The sequence below is a fragment of the Lutra lutra genome, chromosome 11, assembly GCF_902655055.1.
Source record: "Lutra lutra chromosome 11, mLutLut1.2, whole genome shotgun sequence".
Classification (NCBI taxonomy): Eukaryota; Metazoa; Chordata; class Mammalia; order Carnivora; family Mustelidae; genus Lutra; species Lutra lutra.
The window spans coordinates 96,402,160-96,422,664 of record NC_062288.1 but is presented as its reverse complement, the minus strand read 5'-3'; the positions used below and the strand labels follow the sequence as shown (position 1 = coordinate 96,422,664).

General features: G+C 39.5%; 1 protein-coding gene across 1 annotated transcript in view; it reads right to left on the bottom strand.

Annotated features, from left to right (window-relative positions):
• The window catches only part of LOC125080533 (probable maltase-glucoamylase 2), a 91,135-nt gene that overhangs the window by 11,446 nt on the left and 59,184 nt on the right, over positions 1-20,505 (bottom strand). The window contains exons 34-45 of the mRNA XM_047694385.1: positions 19,233-19,295; positions 18,281-18,415; positions 16,621-16,705; positions 15,442-15,580; positions 13,442-13,575; positions 13,134-13,168; positions 12,921-13,037; positions 12,055-12,203; positions 11,856-11,940; positions 10,989-11,045; positions 10,453-10,577; positions 8,588-8,676 (exon numbers count right to left, since the gene is read on the bottom strand). Of these exons, the coding sequence (XP_047550341.1) occupies positions 8,588-8,676; positions 10,453-10,577; positions 10,989-11,045; positions 11,856-11,940; positions 12,055-12,203; positions 12,921-13,037; positions 13,134-13,168; positions 13,442-13,575; positions 15,442-15,580; positions 16,621-16,705; positions 18,281-18,415; positions 19,233-19,295 (1,213 nt within the window). The remainder of the gene's footprint in view (positions 1-8,587; positions 8,677-10,452; positions 10,578-10,988; positions 11,046-11,855; positions 11,941-12,054; positions 12,204-12,920; positions 13,038-13,133; positions 13,169-13,441; positions 13,576-15,441; positions 15,581-16,620; positions 16,706-18,280; positions 18,416-19,232; positions 19,296-20,505) is intronic.

Sequence of the window (20,505 nt, the reverse complement as noted above, 5' to 3'; positions counted from 1 at the left end):
GCGTAACAGTATTCATTGTTTTTGCACCATACTCAGTGCTCCATGCAATCCGTGCCCTCTCCAATACCCACCACCTAGTTCCCCCAACCTCCCACTCCCCACCCCTTCAAAACCCTCAGATTCAATGTGGTTTTAATTTGAATCTCCCTGATGGATAGTGATGATGAACATTTTTTCATGTGTCTGATAGCCATTTGTATGTCTTCATTGGAGAAGTGTCTGTTCATATCTTCTGCCCATTTTTTGATATGATTATCTGTTTTGTGTGTGTTGAGTTTGAGGAGTTCTTTATAGATCCTGGATATCAACCTTTTGTCTGTACTGTCATTTGCAAATATCTTCTCCCATTCCGTGGGTTGCCTCTTTGTTTTGTTGACTGTTTCCTTTGCTGTGCAGAAGCTTTTGATCTTGAGGAAGTCCCAAAAGTTCATTTTCGCTTTTGTTTCCTTTGCCTTTGGAGACATATCTTGAAAGATACGTCTTTCAAGACATATCTTGTCTTGCTGTGGCTGATATCGAAGAGGTTACTGCTTATGTTCTCCTCCAGGATTCTGATGGATTCCTGTCTCACGTTGAGGTCTTTAATCCTAAAATTTGTATGGAATCAGAAGAGACCCCGAATTGCTAAGGAAATGTTAAAAAACAAAAATAAAACTGGCGGCATCACGTTACCTGATTTCAAGCTTTACTACAAAGCTGTGATCACCAAGACAGCATGGTACTGGCATAAAAACAGACACATAGACCAGTGGAACAGAGTAGAGAGCCCAGATATGGGCCCTCAACTCTATGGTCAAATAATCCTTGACAAAACAGGAAAAAATATACAGTGGAAAAAAGACAGTCTCTTCAATAAATGGTGCTGGTAAAACTAAACAGCTATATGTAGAAGAATGATACTCGACCATTCTCTTACACCATACACAAAGATAAACTCGAAATGGATAAAGCCTATATTTTTTAAATTTAGCCTTGGTTAGAAAATGTAACCTAAGCAAATATTATAAGACTCTTCTAGCAGTTTGAACAAAGAATTTTTAAAGAATGGAATTTTGTTAATAAGGTGATCTAAGATTATCCTTGAACTAGCTATTAAATCTCCTTATGTAAGGAAAAATTTAACAAATAGTTAAAAACCTATTAATGGAAAATTTAAGTTAAAGCTATTCTTACATTATGTCTTGGTGTTTTAAATTTTGAATTTCTAAGTCTGTTTGGTGAAAAGGAGCAAAGAGATTCTCCATAGGAGTTAAAAAGTGTAAAAATCTTTAAACTCTCGGGGACTATTGATTTTTAACCTTGAAACTAAGACATTTGTTGAAGGAAACTGAAACTTCATAGAATATTGTTTTTCCCTTAAATTTTTGAAATATATTGCTCATAGGGAGCTGATTTCTTAACACAAACTAACTGTGGTGTTATTAACCCACTATGACATTAATCACGTAGTTCCAATTAGCTCAAGCTATATAAAAGGATTCTAGATTCCCTTAAAACATTGGTTCCCAACCATCAGTGATTTTGCTGGTGCGACATTTGGTGACATCTAGAAAGACATTTGATTGCTACATCTTGGGGTTGGGGAGCATGTTTTTGGCATTTGGAGGGGTGTTGCTAAATGTCTTGTAATGAACAGTTCAGCCACTGCCCGCTACAAAGAATTATCTAGCCCAAATTGTCAGTACAATCAATCATATGTCTGATAAGGGACTTGTATCTAGAGGATATAAAAGCACTTACAATTAAATAATAAAAAGATAATCTAATGTAAAAATTGACACAGTTTGTGAATAGAAATTTCTCCAAAGAAGATTATGAATGGCCAGTAAGGTATACCTGGGTGGCTCAGTCAGTTAAGCATCTGCCTTCTGCTCAGGTCATGATCCCAGGGTTCTGGGATCAAGGCCCACATGGGGTTCCCTGCTTGGTGGGGAGTCTGCTTCTCCCTCCTCCACTCTCCCTACTTGTTCTGTCTCCCTCTCTCATTCAAATAAATAAATAAAATCTTTTAAAAAAATGAATGGCCAGTAAGAAAAGACATTCAATGAGATTAGTTATCAGAGAAAAACACAAATCAATAGAAGCCACAGTGGTATATTACTTCACATCCAGCAGGAAGATGATAATAAGTGTTGGCAAGGATGCTGAGACACTGGACCCCACATGCACTGCTGAAGGAATGTAAAATGGTGCTGCTTCCTTATAAAAGAATATGGGAGTTCCCACAAAAATAAACATAGAGTTACTATACAAAGGGGACATTCCAATCCTAGGTATGCACCCTAGAGAACTAAAAAAATGTCTATACAAAAACTTGTTCACGAATATTCAAAGCAGCGTTTTTCTTAATAGTGAAAAAGTGGAAACAACCCAAGCACGTACTAGCTGATATATAAAATGTAGTATATTCATACAATATCATACTATTCATCCATATTAAAGAAATGAAGTACGGATACATGCTACAAATTGCTAGAACCTTAAAAATGTTATGCTAAGTGAAAGAAGGCAGTAATAAAAGACCACATTTATTCCATTTATGTGACTCCATATGATTCCATTCCTATGAAACTTCTAGCATACACAGATTTATAGTGACAGAGTGGTAAATGCCTAAGGTTGCATCTCCTGGGGTTGGAGAGAATGGGGGCAGGGCGAGGGAGGACTGAGGGGTGATATCTAAAAGATGGAGGGCTTATTTTGAGGGTAAAGAAATTTTTCCAAAATTGTCTGTGTAATGGTTGTACAACTTGGCAAACATATGAAAACCAGTGAATTGTACACTTAAAAATGGGTATGTTACATAGTGTATGAATTGTATCTCAATCAACTTGTTACCAAAAAGTTAAAGACAACCCCAAGAAATAACAACAAAAAGGCATTTAATTTTTATAAAAATGTATATTAAGAAGACTTCTGGGGTGCTTGGGTGGCTCAGTGGGTTAAGACTCTGCCTTCGGCTCAGGTCATGATCTCAAGGTCCTGGGATCGAGCCCCGCATCGGGCTCTCTGCTCAGCAGAGGACTGTTTCCCCCTCTCTCTGCATACCTCTGCCTACTCGTGATTTCTCTCCCTGTCAAATAAATAAATACATAAAAAAAGAAAAAGACTTCTACCTGATTAATCTTAAAGATTAATACGGTGTGATTTCTATTTGTCATAACACTCCCAGGCTTCTCACTCCTCTCTTCATCAGACTTTCTGTCATCACACCCTATTTGCAAATTGCAAGTCCCACCAGGAGACTCCATAAATGTCTCAAATTCTAAGCATGCAAAAATAATCTCTTTATCTCTCAGCATTCTCTAACGTGACTTTATTGCCCATGTTCCATACCATGATAATGGAATTGTTTCCTGCCCAATCACCAGCATGCAGCTGGCGTGATCTGATGATGCAGTCAACGGTCAACCTGACGAGATGTCACTGACGTGATACTGTGTTAAATAACCTTGGCACAGCCACTAACTCCTTTAGCTGCAATTTTTTGCTCACCAAACAAATCCCTGATTAAAATCTCATGCTTCACCTAGATTTAATTTAAGGAAAAATATGTACTTCCTAATAGATAGGAACATCCTAGCTCATTAATATAATTCTTAAGTTTAAAAAATTGGCACTGGGGGTGCCTGGGTGGCTCAGTGGGTTAAAGCCTCTGCCTTCAGCTCGGGTCATGATCCCAGGGTGCTGGGATCAAGCTCCATATTGGGCTCTCTGCTCGGCAGGGAGCCTGCTTTCCTCTCTCTCTCTCTGCCTGCCTCTCTGCCTACTTGTGATCTCTGTCTGTCAAATAAATGAATGGAATCTTTAAAAAAAAAATTGGCACTGTAGCTTATTATTTGTTTACAAGGTTTAAGGCTGCAAATCTCTTAAAACCTAATTTGGGTGGCTGGTTAACCTCCTTTTTCTGACTTTTGGACTTCCTGTTGTCATAGTAATCACACTGATATAAATGCAGTATCTCTTACCTAATATATCTTATCTTAAAGACTTATACTGTAATTTTATTTACCTTGAGTATTAGTGATATAGTCTATTCAGCACCTATGTGCCAGGAATTCTCTCTACATATGAAATCATTTTATCTGCATAAAAAGATCTATGTGATAAGTACAGTTTTGTTAATGGTAAAGACAAGAAAATGCTAGCAAAGAGATGTTAATCATCTTTCCAAAAGACATATAACCAGGAAATGACTGAAGTGATGTCTGATTCCAGGGCTATGGGATGCCACGTGCCACATGTCTCTCCATGGAATTCACTTATCAGATTAAACTTTACAGAAATAATTGAAGACTAAGTTGAACTTGGAAAAAAGTAATCAAATTCTCTCGTATCCCACACTTAACCTGGTCCTACCTCTAAATCAGCAATCAAATTACTTGAAAAATAGCTCTTTTAAATACCATATTCAATGATTATGGGGTTATAATGCATTATACATATACTGAAATTTAAATTACTATCAAAAACTTAGAAATACTTAGGATGTATTTAACAAAATATGTGTAAGACCCATGCATTGAAAATTACAAAGTGCTCTGAGATAAAGAAGACCTAAGTAATTAAAGATGATACACAGATATTCCCAAATTGATTTATAGACTCAATGCAATTGCAGTCAAAATTCTAGCAAGTTTTTGTTAATTACTATTTGTCAAAACAGTTTTGAATCTACCTTAGTTAATGCAGTGTGGTATTGGTGTAAGTATAAACATAGAGAACATGAAACAGAACAAATAATCTAAAAATAGATTCTCAGCCATATAGGACCTATTCATAGCTAACAAAAGTGTCAAGGTAATATAATAAGGGAAAAGATTCTGCTTTCAGGAAAGGTGCTGGATTAACTGGATAAACATATGAGGGAACAAATGAACCTTGACCTTGACATACATACAGAATTTATTACAAAATAAATGATAGTTCTAAATGTAAAAGCTACCAGAAAAATCTCTGTAACCTTGGATTAGGCCATGTGATGTTGTGATTTATAATCTGTATTTGGTCTTCATCCCATTTCTGCCACAGAGCTCTTAAAATCTTTGGAATTTCCTGAGTGATAAGAACTAAGTATCTTTTTGTTACGTTAATGAGTTGATTTAGGGAAAGCACTTCCAGTTCTGGGTAATCAACCCTGTGATTTGAAGATTGGAACTTCCAGACCCACCCAGAGACCTTTGGAAGGAAATTGGGGCTGAAGAGCGATGGTGGATAATGTAGTGTCAGAATTGAGTTGAATTGTAGGACACCTAGATAATGTCCCAGAATTACTTGTTGGTATGGGAAAACAACACTCCCGAACCCCACACACACATGTTAGAATTAGTACCAGATGCTTTTTAGACCAAGGCACAAGAAGCACAAATATCAAAGAAAAGTATGGTTAAAAAATGGATTTTTTTTATCAAAGTTAAAGTTTGTTTTTTGTAAGATACTATAAAGGAATTGTATAGGCAAGTTACAGACAGGGAGAGGCAAGTCCTAACTGATCAAAGTTTGGTATACATAACTCCTACAGGTCACTAAGGAAAAGGCAACATAATAAAAAATAGGAGAGGACTCAAACCAATACCTCAACAAGAAGACATACAAATAGCCAATAAACATAAGATGCTCAACATCAAGGAAATGCAAATTAAGGCCATAATGAGGTGCCATAGGTACTACTAAAATAGTTAAAATTTTAAAGACTGACAACACCAAGTGTTAGTGAAGATGTGGAAAATTGGAACTCTGAATTTTTGTCATTAGTGAAGAGAAACAGTATAGCCACTTTAGAAAATACTTGGGCAGTTTCTTCAAAAATTAAACAGACAATTACCATCTGATCCAGCCTGGCAATTTCACATCCAGACTTTTACCCAGGGGAAATGAAAACGTATGATCGCAAATAATACTCAAATAAGCACATAATACTCAAAAAAATACTCAAATAATCATGGCAGATCAAAAGCTTCTGCACAGCAAAGGAAACAGTCAACAAAACAAAGAGGCAACCCAAGGAACGGGAGAAGATATTTGCAAATTACACTACAGACAAAAGGTTGATACCCAGGATCTATAAAGAACTTCTCAAACTCAACACACACAAAACAGATAATCATGTCAAAAAATGGGCAGAAGACGGGAAGAGACATTTCTCCAGTGAAGACATACAAATGGCTATCAGACACATGAAAAAATGTTCATCATCACTATCCATCAGGGAGATTCAAATTAAAACCACATGGAGATACCACCTTATACCAGTTAGAATGGCCAAAATTAACAAGACAGGAAACAACATGTGTTGGAGAGGATGTGGAGAAAGGGGAACCCTCTTACACTGTTGGTGGGAATGTAAGTTGGTGCAGCCACTTTGGAGAACAGTGTGGAGATTCCTTAAGAAGTTAAAAATAGAGCTTCCCTATGACCCTGTAATTGCACTACTGGGTATTTACCCCAAAGATCAGATGTAGTGAAAAGAAGGGCCATCTGTACCCCAATGTTTATAGCAGCAATGGCCATGGTCGCCAAACTGTGGAAAGAACCAAGATGCCCCTCAATGGAAAAATGAATAAGGAAGATATGGTCCATATACACTATGGAGTATTATGCCTCCATCAGAAAGGATGAATACCCCACTTTTGTAGCAACATGGATGGGACTGGAAGAGTTTATGCTGAGTGAAGTAAGTCAAGCAGAGAGAGTCAATTATCATATGGTTTCACTTATTTGTGGAGCATAACAAATAACATGGAGGACATGGGGAAATGGAGAGGAGAATGGAATTGAGGGAAATTGGAAGGGGAGGTGAACCATGAGAGACTATGGATTCTGAAAAACAACCTGAGGGTTTTGAAGGGGCGGGGCGGTTGGGGGAACCAGGTTGTGGGTATTAGGAAGGGCACGTATTGCATGGAGCACTGGGTGTGGTGCAAAAACAATGAATTCTGTTATGCTGAAAAGAAATTAAAAAAAAATCATGGCAGGTTTATGCATAATGGTAAAAAACTTAAAACAACTTAAATATTCATCAATAAGTAAATGGATAAACAAGTTATGATATATCCATACAATGGGATGTTATTTTTCAGGAGTCAAAAGGTAATAAGCTACTTTTATATGCCACCAGATGGCAAAATATCTTGCTACAAAAATCATTTTGCTAAGTGACAGAAGCAAAGTACAAAAGGATACACAATGTATGATTCTATTTACGTCAAGCCTAGAAAAGACAAATCTCATCTAGAGAGACAGAAAGCAGATCAGTAGTTCTAAGAGCCTGAAGTAGGGGTTGAGAGTGGGGGGTAGTTCGCTGAAAAGACGTAGAAGGGGAAATTTGGGGTCATGAAAATATTCTAGATCTTGACTGTGGTGGTAACAATATAAATGTATCTATTTGTCAAAACATATTGAACTGTATACTTAAGGTGGATACATTTTGTGTAAATACAACTCAATTTAGTTGATTTAAAAAGCAATAATTTCACTTCTAGGAATCTACCCTATGGAAATAATCTGAAATGCAAACAAAGGTTAATACTGGATGGTGTTCATAACAATGAAAACTGGAAACATCCTGTATCCTAGATTAGAGAGTAATTACAGAAAGTCAGATAAATTGTGGCATATCTTCTCAGTGGGATAGAGTAATCATAATGGTGTTTATAAGGAGTATATGATAATATCTAGACATATTTCTATCATTATGTTAAGTGCCTTCAGAAATTAAATATGCAGTATTTTTTCAGTGATATAAAAGTGAAGCATTTTCTTAAATAACATGAAAGCAAAAGAATATAGCAGTAATACTATTACTTTTTTTCTAGTTTTCTGTCTTTAAAATATTTTCTTTAATGATGAAATGGAAAGGAAGATATTACTAGTGAAAAACAAGCTATGATTTCAGAAAATGTGATATGTTACAAGATTAGAATGTTCTAGTCCACAGTAGCAAGTATTGGAAGATGGGTGTCAGTTGGTAACAACACGTCAGTATTTCTGTAGAGATGTCTAAGGAAGAGGATGTTCTGACTATTGTGACAAACCCCAATTATCTCAGGTAGCGCTGTCCTATTCCTAGATTAGGGAAAGCATACAAAGTAATATTTCGTTGACATAACGATCTTTTCGACAATGCTTAATTCCCTACTTCTGAGACACTAAGAAATTTTCTGAGCTTTCATTTGCCTTTTGAGTGAGCCTACTTAGGAGGAACAGGGTGCCTGGTAATAGGTGGCTGGTCCAAACAACAGAGCCAGGTCTGTGAACCACTGTGAATGAATGAACTGTCAGCCTCAGAGTTGCATCCACACTTTTATCAGAGCAAGGCAGTTAGTTATACAGAGATAGATCCCTCCTGGCTGAATCCATAACATCACGCTGCTGAACCTACAAAGCTGGGGGGGATACACTGTTCTATAGTAATTACAGTGTTATATAAGGAGCAGGCAAAAATTACAAAAATTCTCCCAACACCATTGCTCTATAACAGTAGCAGAAACAGATTATTATCTGTTTAGAAACAGATTATGCCAATTATATCCTGAGCTGTGGTTTTTCTGCTTGCTGTATGGAGAGATTCTAGAATATTCATACTCACCAATGCTTTGTCCATCATCCCAGAATATCTGGCCTTCAGCTTTCCCATTGTCATCCAAAGCAACAATCAATCCCATAAATTTTTGTCGACTACGAAAAAAAAAGGGAGTTATTTTTCTCTAGATTATAAATTGTAAGAATGAAGGACAGTTTCTGTTGAAAATATTACTCATCCAGAACAAAAAAAAATGCATTAAAATTGCACATAAAAATGCACATAAAGTTCTAAAAATAGGTAAATTAAAATGTATCTTCTTTATAAAAGAGCTTATTGCATGCCTCTTAAATATTAAGGTTTCCTGGATGGTTTAAAATAGAATTTTATTTTCAAAAATTATACACAAAAATGTCTACTATTTTACACAGCAAAATATATAAATACCATCAAGGCTGAGCTATACTTAGATATTTATCTATTAAAATATATTTGCAACTAGAAATGGATTCCATCTCAAAGGATGTATGTGCAAGCCAATTTTAATTAAGTGTAGTCGTATTTAAATTATTTTATGTAATGAAAGAATATTTGTTTGGGATTTTGAGGTGGCTTCTTTATAGTAGGGACTTATAAATAATTATGATAAATAAATATGAAATATGTTTAATCAATGTCCTTTAATTTTAATATACCTCAAGATATTTAATTTTTTAAAGATCTAATTTTTAATAATTAACATGAAATTATCAGGCATGATCTTCTTGTGGATTAACAATATAGACACTTAAAAAATCAAATAAACATACTTACTTACATATGTATTATAAGTAATATATTAAGATATGAATTCCTTAGGAAGAAAACCACAAAACGACCCTTCAGTAGCTTCCAGACTGCTACAGAATAAAACACAAGGTCTTGCTCTGGCTTTATACCCTCCATGACCTGATCTTGGCCTGCTTGAACTTTATTTCATCCCTCTTCCTCTCTACTCTCCAATTAAACTGACTGGTTTACTATGCCTCAAACCAAACTCATTTATCACCTTTAGCTCTTTAATACTCCCAGAATATTTCTTCCCCTGCCTTCATATATTCAAATCCTATTTATTATTCAAGACTCAGCTCAAAGCTCTCATTCATGTGAAACCATGCTTTACACCACAAGGCTAAGTTAACTTCTTTACTTTTGAATGATTATAGTTCTTTTTATGTGTGTCTCTCTTGACATAACATGTTCCCTTTAATTTAGTACATAAACACAAATATAAATATATAAATATAAATGTATAAATATTTATATTTACATAAAATCTATCCCCAGTTGACCAAAGTAGACTTGGAAATAAGCACTAAATCCTCCTTGGATAGCCATCACAAATCAAGGAGCTCATTAATATCCCCAACATTTTTAACAGTGTGGAAAGGGGTAAATGCTACTGTCCTCAAGAAAATTTTTGCCACGGGGTGACCGAGTGGCTCAGTTGATTAAGCACTGGGCTCTTGATTTTGGCTCAGGTTGTGATCTCAGGGTGGTGAGATCGATCCCTCTTACTTGGCGCTCAGCATGGAGTCTGCTTAAGATTCTCTCCCTCTACCTCTGCCCTTCCCCCGACCCCACTCCTCTACCCCCACATGCACTCTCTCTCTCTAAAATAATAAATTAAATTAAATTAAATTAAATTAAAATTAAAGAAAATTTCTGCCCCAGGCCTTGGACACAGCTATAGATAAAAGAGCTCCCCAAGACTGACTTCATGAATGCATTCTCCCCCAGATTCAGTCAAAAGGCACTTATGGAATCGAATCAATAGGAGGGTTTGTAGTTGTATTTATTTATCCACAGAGCTTTGGTGAAGGTGGTCAGCTCCCTGAGAGGCTGCCTCATTATGACAAAGCGTGGCCATTGGTACCATCGCTTGTCCTTACCTGGCTTGAGTGTTCATCGCAGGCTCTTGCCAAGGCAGGATGTAGCCTCCTCTGATGTGAAGGTTGATGTGGTCAAGGGGTGCATCCAGGATTTTCCACTCACCTGTCGACACATTGCCAGATTCCTAGGAGACAGAATATAGGCAAGGAGGGATGAAGATAAAGAGAAGAAATGAACAGATGCATGCTTTAATACAACTCTTTCTAAGGAAGCATGTTTGAAAGTCAGCAAGAAAGAGCAAGTCAAAGGAGAAAAATCTCTGATTTTAGCTTTCTTAAAAACTCTAGAAATCTAGCCTTTTCTCTGTGTTCTCCAGAGAAGTAGAAGTGAGGGGAGAGAAAAGTCAATGTATGGGTGTCAGATTTTACCTAATTATGCTTTTGTGGATAATTTTGCTTAAGCAAACCTTGCTTGGCTGAAAGGTTGAAAATTACTGCCTTAGAAATTATATGCCTGAAAGACAGAAGAAAGTGCTGGCCACCCCTCTAGGCAGCACGGACCAGTCTTGTTCTTCACAAAATATGTGAGTTCTTACCGTGCTGTAGTCATACCAATGGGCTTTGGGAAAATAAGCTGGAATCGCAAAAGTATTCTGAAACATAAAAATGACACATTATGCATATTCCAATAATGTAACTAATAAAAATCTTTCTCTAGAATTAAGATAAAAATGGGAATTTTATTAATGATTTTAAGAGTTTGGGAAGTTTTTAAAATTTGTTTTCAGATTCTTCTTAAGACTTTATTTATTTGAGAGAGAAAGAGCACAGAGGGAGAGAGAGAGGTAGAAGCAGGCTCCATGCGGAGCAGAGAGCCCAACACAAGGCTGGATTCCAGGACCCTGATGTCATGACCCCAGCCAAAGGCAGACACTTAATCCACTGAGCCACCCAGGTGTCCTGAGTTTAGGAAGTTTAATTGAAAAAGATCTGAGAAGGGGTTCCTGGATGGCTCAGTGGGTTAAGCCTCTGCCTTCAGCTCAGGTCATGATCCCAGGGTCCTGGGATTGAGCCCCCGCATTGGGAATCTCTGCTCAGCAGGGAGCCTGCTTCCTGCTCTCTCTCTGTCTGCGTCTCTGCCTCCTTGTGATCTGTCTCTGTCAAATAAAGAGTAAAATCTTTAAAAAAAAATCTGAGAAAATTCTTCAAACATAGAGAAAACATTTTTTTAAAGGTTAACTTTATAAAGATTTGGGGTAACAAGACACTAAAATGAGAAATCAGTTGGGGTTGTGAAGTTTTCATTAATGGGGATTTTGAAAAAAAAAAAAAATCTCCCTTATATGTTCTAGAAAGGTATTTGCTGGAAAAGAGCGAGTGGGACAAGATGATCTTTAAAACGCCCTTCTTGTACTTGAGATTATGTGACTGAGGGTTTCTAATCTATGACCAAAAAAACTCACACTTTCCAGCACAGGGCTGATTAAGAGGGCAGGACCCAACATGAACTGACGGTCTATATCCCACGTTTCGTTGTCATTCGTAAACCTTAAAAAAAAAGTAAGAAGTATGAAATACCCATGAAACTGTTAGGACTGTTGCAGAGTGCTCTCCACAAGACATGGCCAGAACCTAGGCTTGCGGGAAACAGGCTGTACTCACTCATGGAAAAGGGGTCGGATGACAGTGCTGCCCTCAACGTGAGCTTTATGCATCAAAGTGTAGAGGTAGGGCAGCAGGGTGTATCTGGTCTGAAGGACTTTTCTGGAGAACATCTCAAAGGTTGAATTCCAGGCCACAGGATCTTGTCTCTAAAGAGATACAGGAACATGGGGGAGATACTTCTTTATGCTATGCTAACACTATCAAAAAAAGGTCAGCAGGCGCTTATCCCAGGTACCAGTGACACAGATCCCTCCCTTCATTTCTGTCCCATCCTCTCTCTTGCCCCTGCTGTCTGACTAAACTGGTGCTACTTTCTTCCCACTCTTTTTTTTTTTTTAAGATTTTATTTATTTATTTGACAGAGAGAGATCACAAGCAGGCAGAGAGGCAGGCAGAGAGAGAGGAGGGAGCAGGCTCCCTGCTGAGCAGAGAGCCCGATGCGGGGCTCGATCCCAGGACCCTGAGATCATGACCCAAGCCGAAGGCAGCGGCTTAACCTACTGAGCCACCCAGGCGCCCCCCTTCCCACTCTTTATCACAGACTCCTAAGTCCCCTGCACAGGGCTGGAGAGACGGGGCTCTATGCAGCACTGACAGAGCTTGGATGGATCTGAGTAAAATAAAAATTCTCCAAGGAAAAAGAGCTTCTTTTAGTTTAGCTCCACAGGAGCTACAAACCCTGCTGTCCTCATAGGCACACATCCCTCAAGACATAAGCAATAATGTTTTCTTGAGAATTGCTCTGTGGGTTTCCTAAGAAACCCACAGAGGGTCTGATTTTTATGGTTTTTCCTCAACAAAGAAGGACGCTTCTTTTGAGGGTAAAGAAGAAGTTGTGATTTGAGCACCAGCTGCCGCCTCACCCTTGTCCCGATGGTGTTGTGGTTTCTGGAAAAGGGATAAAAGGCCCCCAGTTGCATCCAGCGAACACACATCTCATATTCAGCATTTCCAAAGAAGCCACAAATATCTGCTCCTGTCTGAGAAGATGCAAAATCAGAACATGAGGTGGGACTTTTGTAGGCTGCCGACACGCTGGAATATGACTAATTAATAACGGCCCCGATGTAACTTACATACGATATTCCAAAGAGACTGAACTCCATCATGCCTGCAATGAGAAGACAGCTGTGTTGGACAAAGCAGCCCTTTCAGAGGGTAGGTTTTCCCTGTCTCTTCCATACCCTACTTCGAAGCCCTGGGTCAACAATGATGAAAATATCAAATGATGGGTAGAGACTCAAACTCATACCCACGGAGAAGTCAGCTCCTGCTGCTTTCACTGCCCATGTGAACGATACGCAGACATAACGAGTGTCTCCACCAGGACACACCCCAGCCCGCTCCCTGCCAGCAGGGGCCCCTGGGGGGGAAGCCCACACACCGATGATGGATTTCCTCAGCTGGTCCCACACGGCCGTGTTGTCACCAAGCCAGTGGCCTCCCCAGCGGCCAGAAGAGGGGAACGTGGAGCGCGTGATGACGACCCCTCGCTGTCCCGTCACCTCCTGCACAGCTCTGGTTGGAAGGGAACAAGGAAGTGAATTGGGCGTGAATTCGAGAATGGGACAGCTGTGGGACTTCATTACAGAGAGCCGCTCCAGTCTGAAATATGAGGTGGCAATGGTCTTCCATTTGGAGCCAAAAGGTGTCTTCCCTGGAAGCATCTGCTATTTAAAGGTGATTCCAAGAGTCACAGCAGGACAACTGGGATCCATCATCCCCTAAATGTGGATTTCCTTTCTTTAAAAAAAATAATAATAATAAATTAACTAGTTGCCTACATCGAGGTGGCAGGAAGGAGCTGGGTGAGGTGTGAGGCAGGTGTTTACAGAGCAATTGCTCTAACCAGGTATTAGCCTGGTCATTCCCGTATATATCACCTCACAACCTCCTAAGAAGGTCTCCTTGGCCTCCTTTCCTGTTACAAAACTGAGGCTTGGAGAAGTTGGACAACGTATCAGAGGACATTTAAAGAGCAAGGAGGCAGATCCGGGATCCAAATAAGAGTATATATGACTATAGCTATTTGGTAATTCTCTCTGCACTACTCCTCACAAAGTGGGATACATTTGGCACACAAGGACAAATATACACAAAGGATGTTCAAATACCTCCCTACGGAAGATGGGTCTTCTGCCTGCAGCTTCAGTAAGAAAATAAAAACAATGCATGGCAGGAAAATCAATGGAACAAAAAGAGAAAGGCTATTAACAGATCCAAGTACATAATTTAATTCACATATTTGCTGAAGAAAGCATTACAAATCAATAGACACAGATGAATTATTCAGTAAACGATGTTAGGGAAAGGGGCTAGCTACTGTGGCAGAGATTAATCCATTGGGTCACTTCCAATATTTCACACCAGCATAAATCCCCACCTGGATGGATACACACTTAGATACATCCACACACATGTCTGAGAGGTAATGACGGTCTGAAATAAGGCAGGGATGGAGAGGAAGGGTAGATGGGAGGCAAAGAGCTTTGTCACTGACCATTTCAGAACTCTAGAAATTAACCAGGTCTGGAAAGCAATGGAAATGGTCTACCCAAGAAAAATGACTCAATCTCAGCAGGACAGTGAGGTCTGTGGGCTTTGAACTTGGTCTGCTCCCAGCTGACCCCATCCCTTGTTCAGTGGCTCCAACAGCCAGCAGCCCTGCAGCAGCCTCACAGGTCTGATCTCTTTGGGTGCTCTGTGAAAAGCACCAGCCCCTGAACATAATTGATACTTTTGTTCTAGCTTCCAACCACCTGGATAATCTCTATTCCCAGGGTGTTGTGGCCATCTCCATTCCCAAGGTTCTGTGGCCAGAACCTGGGAATTCCCAAAACAGGGACAATTTTCTGGCACCATCATAGGTATTCAGGCTAGGGTTCAGTTGGGACAAACAAAGCTCGGCTGTTCTTAGAGTAAATTCTGGAGAAGTAGAACCATGGAGAATTTTGCAAAGATCCTACATATTCCTGAGGACTGAAAAGACAGCATACGCACAAGGCTCTGGGCATGCCCAACAAAGGCCATGAAAGGAGAAAGTTCCAGTGACTCACTTCTGGCCATACCAGAGGTCCTGAGTCAGCAGGAAAGGAAAGGTCTTAGAAACTACCTCAAGTTGAAGGTGTGGCTTCTCCTGCTTGTCCCCTTGGCAAAGGGTGGATGACATAGAGGCCAAGAATCCAGGTGACCAGGAAGGCCTTAACATTCCTTCAGCTTGACTAAATTTTAGGCAGGCTTCTTCCCTTTATTATTTTTTTTATGTTTGTTTATTTGTTTGAGTAATCTCTACACCCAACATGGGACTCAAACTTATGACCCCGAGAATCAAGGATTGCATGCTCTTGGGATCCAGCCATCCTCTCTAAGAACAACAACACTCACTCGTAGGTGGGTCTGGTCTGGGCCCATCCATACAGGCTGTGAACGTCGTAGTGCCGCACCCGCGAGCCGTCCAGCAGGATCTGCTCACTCTCCATGCACAGGGTCTTGCTGCTCAGGCCCTTTTCCCTGGACTCCAAATCTGAGTGGAAAGGCAGAGTTACTTCCCAAACAATTTGCTGTGTTCATTCACGAGAAATGCTCATTAGTTTTGCCATTTCTCCATTTCACTCAACGACTTTGTTACCAGTCAACAGTTCCAATTTCAAGAATTATTTTGTCTACAAAATCAACATCTTTATAACTAATGAAGGGTAAAGACAGGATGTGGAACTGGGCAAGGCATGCTTCATTGTCCTCTGATATTTACAGAATGCAACCAGAGCCCACTCATCTGTACAATAAACTCCTTTGTTGTTATGACTGTTTCTTCCACTAGATGGTAACATTCTCAAGGGAATAGATCTTGTTTCAATCAACTGTTTTAAGGTCTCTAAATTTTCTGATTCGTTAGTACTTGCCTGATACATAAATATTGGGGGAGGAAGGAGAAGGAAGGGAGAGGGAAGGAGGGAAGAAGGGAAGAGAGGAAGAAGGGAAGGAAGAGGGAAAGGTATGCAGGAGTTAGTGAGCCATGGACAGGATAACTGTGACCCAAACATCAAGAAAATTAAAGATTCTGTCCCACAAACTACTGGTTTGGTATTTCTAAGAAGGTAAGTTGCTTCCTTCCCTGGGTTTCTGTAAGAATTCAACTTTCTGAGATACCTTTGATGGTAAGGTCCTATGATGCTCTATTCTGTTTGTATTACAGAACAACTAGGGCATGTCCTTCATGAAGTGTCTGTGGACATGGACAGAGAGAAAATAGAGCCCAGATTTTCATTCTCTAACCAAAATAGTCTGTGTTGGGGGCGGGGTGCATGGTTATTTAAAGTGTGAGCAATCAGTTCACAGTTACCAATGTAATCATCCATTGCTTGGTCTTTCATAATACATCATGTCATTATTTCTATGCCTGATCTGTAATTTACACTTGTTCAAGGTTATTCTATTTGGGATTTTATGTCATGTGTATAAGTATTTTCATTCTCCAAAATTAGGCTTCACTTTGACAAGAGAAGGAAAACTTTCAGAGTTTTTGAGTAGGGGAGTAATTTGATGAAGGAATCATTTACATACATGGCATATAGGGTGGATTATTAAGAATTTCATCGCTGCAGCCCCTGACAGATCCATCCACAAAGTTTGATGGCTCATTCATATCCTGCAATGAGTTAACAAGAAAGATTCTGTGATGTCAGAGACACTGTGACCTTGGCTCTGGAAGACACAGATTTCACGGAGATGAACACATCTTATTTAAGAACTCAGCTAATCACTTCATTGCCTCTGTTTACTCTAAGGCATTGACCCAGATGGACTCTAAGAACCCATGTTTATCTATGTAGAGGGTGAAACTCCTAGCTTACCTGGCATTTTTAAACTTGTGAGGATTATTTCATAGTAGCAAAAATATGGAGCTCATGCTGGATCCATGATCTAAGGAGATTCCTTGATACATCTCCCCACACAAGAACCCATCTTTGTTTTCCTATGTATGAATTACTCACTTTTTATCTGTGGCCCATGGTTGCTATTCTCTTCCCCTACTCTTTCTTAGTCCAATAGCTTGGACTGATTCAGCAGAGACCAAACACAAGGACAAGTGTCTTGCTTTCTGCAGTAGATGCAGTCCTGAAGAGTTGTAGGTTAACCCAGAACCAAATCTGGAAATGAAATCATACTTGGGGGTTTATTACTAAATTTAAGCAGTGGCGATTCCTGAGGTGAATGTTCACTGCCTACTTTGTTAGTGGAAAAGTTAAGATTTTGTAAATTGAACTACCTTTAACAGGAAACACTAAGGGCAAAGGTAGGTGTTTGGGAACCTATTTACTATTTTTTGAGTTTTTCAGCCACATCTTCCCTCCCCCAGAACAAATATCCCAGAGTAATCATCTCCCTATTCCTCGGAGCTACACACATTTCTTCATTGTCTGCTTTGCCTTGTTCAGGCTAATCTTCCATGTGTCTGTTCTGGTCTACCTACACTGAGAATAGTGGCCAGAAAAGCCCTAGGGCTTCCAGCGGGCTTGTAGGTCTATCTCTGGGTGAATTATGACCTTCTTTCAGCATAGCCCAGACCTATGAAACCCTTGAGAGCTGGCCTAGAAAATGCTCAGGATTTCAGGCCACTGGACAGTGAGGAAGAAAATTGGAACACTGATATGCTTCCTACCCCAAGACAAACACAAGTAGAAGAGCCTTTGGACACATGTCCCACAGATATTTCATGAAGCCCTGCTCTTAAGCCCAACTGACATGTGTAAGCAATATCTGAACAGGCCTTTGAAAATGAGTCTGTACCAGCACCGTGGTGAACACCTATTGTCTCTTGAATTCATGCCTTGCCAGCCCCTGCTCCACCAGGTATCACAGGATGGCCCCTCAGGCTCCCCAGGTATTAGCTTCTGAGTAGTTTGGCCAATGGGAGGCACTAGCCAGTGACTGGAGGTTGGGAGATAAGAGAAGCTGGGGTATTTGTCCCTCCCCCACTTTCTCTGGCAGCATCTCTAGTTAGTGGCCCATCTCCTCCAAGGGCTCCAGCTTTTGCAGGCATGTTCCTGGGCAGATGCACAATCCTCTCTGTGTCTCTAGGGGTCCAGCACCTCAACTATACAAGAGTATCCCTCTCTCTCACTCCCCCAGTCTTAGCTCCCTCCTTTGTTTGTCTTTGCATTGCCTCTCCATGGTTTGACTCCTAACATTTCCAAAGAAGAACCACCAAGGGTGCACTTACAATCCACAGTCCATCAAACTTCAAGTTCTTCCCTGACTTTTGGAAATTTTCATAGAGCTCTTTGATTTCCATCTTCCACCATGCGGCTGTACTATTACGTAAGAAGTCAGGAAAAGCAACGTTGGCTCTGTACAGCTGTAAGAGTAAACACATACTTTCAGGATGGGTCTTCACCTGTCCAGGAAGGGGAGTCTGGGGACCAGGAAGGAACAAGGAGCAGGTACCTGTGCAAGGTACTGCCCCACTCAGATTCTGAAACTAGTCTCAGCTCTGCTGTTGTTTCTACAGAGTTTACTGTGAACACAAAGCTCAGAGAAGGCTGACTGCATTCTTTATTCTCCTAGAAGGACGTTAGATAGTCTTAAACCCCCTTGAAACATGAGATCCATTTAATGACCGGACCTTTAATCATATGAACTGGAAAATTAACTATCTGGGTCTAAATGATCAAACTTTAGATATGTAAATATTTTTTCTACACTGACCAAATAAAGGAGACCAGTCATCCAGGGAAAAGTGACCTGCAGATTGAAGGGGAGGCTAGATGCCCAGGTTGATGTGACATCAAGTGTGGAGATCAAAAACATCAACCCTTTTGAACTGGCTGGCATATTTTCTTATATGGGGACAATTCACTAAAAACCTAGTCTGTTCATAACCTCTCCAGTGAAAATATTCTGGATTTCAATTTATTATTTTTCAAGCGCCATTGGATTTAAACATAATACCACTTATTAAAGGCACACATGTGAAGACACTTCACTTGATTTCCCTCTACACATTTCCAGTTTAGTTACTTATTGTGTTTTCTGTTTCTGTCTGATCTCATTCTACCAAGAAATTACTGGTTGACAAGCATGCTCAGAGAGTTGTTTAACCAAGTCCTGGGATAAAATTTATAAGTATCCAGATGTTTAGGGCAATGTGGACAGAAATCTGCACACAACTATACCTTAACCTGAGTTTCATGGTCAAGGGATGTATCCACATTCACATTGGGCAGTTCTGGCCAAGTCTATAGAAAAAGAAGAAAAATTAAAACTTCTGAAAGGCATTGCATATGGACCATGAGATGATTCACATGTCAGACTCTAATGACATGCATCTCCATAAAATTCTTGGATTTCTTTGTCATTAATTAAATAGTAAAATCTGAATATATGAAATTCTGTTAGGAGAAAATAGAGTAGAGTCCTTTGACTCATTTCATAAGCTTTCAAAATCATTAAGCTCAAAAATAAAATAAGCTAAATCTAATTTTTGAATATATCCTCTGAACAATCACCTTTCAAATGACTATTCTGCTATCATAGACATATAACAAAATTCTCTCCAAAAGTAACAAATTTAAAACATGACTCTAAAGAACTAAGATTGATTTCATTCACAACCTATAAAATTAGCCTTAATATTCTTAAGTAGCATTAACACTTACTGGAGATTCCAAATATACATAGCATTAAAAAAAATCCAGAGTTTCAACCAATCTCATCTATAACTAGAAGGGCATTAATTATATACATTGATTAATTAACTAGAAGGGCATTAACTATATACGTTGATTAATTAATCCATTCAGCAAATGCTTACTGATACTATATGATAGGCACTGTACTATAATCTGTATCTACTGAGATTTAAGTAAGAAATAGTCCTTGTTTTCTTTTTTTTAAAAGATATATTTATTTAAGAGAGAGACAGAGAGAGAGGGAAAGAGCATGAGCAGGAAGAGAGGTAGAGGGAAAAGGAATCCTCAGACTCCTCATTGAGCAGGGAGCCTGACACAGAGCTTGACCCCAGGACCCTAAGATCATGACCTGAGCCAAAACCAAAAGTTGGACTCTCAACCCACTGAGTCATGCAGGACTAACCCACTTAGTCCTTGTTTTCTAAGAGTTCACAGATAAATGTGTGTGCTAAGTGACATGCTATCCTCTCTGAAGATGCTAATATAGAAAATGGGAGAAATGAGCAGAGGTAAACTGGTCACTGAATGCTTCTATGAGAGTACATTTGAGTTGGTCTTGAAGTGCAGATATTATCTGGGTAAGCTGAGAAGGCAACATCCAAAGGCACAGTAAGCAGAGCATGCACCTAAAACAGCAGGAAGCGTAGCACAGTTACAAAGCAGAGTCGGAATCTTGTGTAGGAGCTTCTGTCATCTGGGGTCAGGAAGTGCACCTACAATTCTGTTGCTATAAAACAAACAGATGAAGACTGAGAGT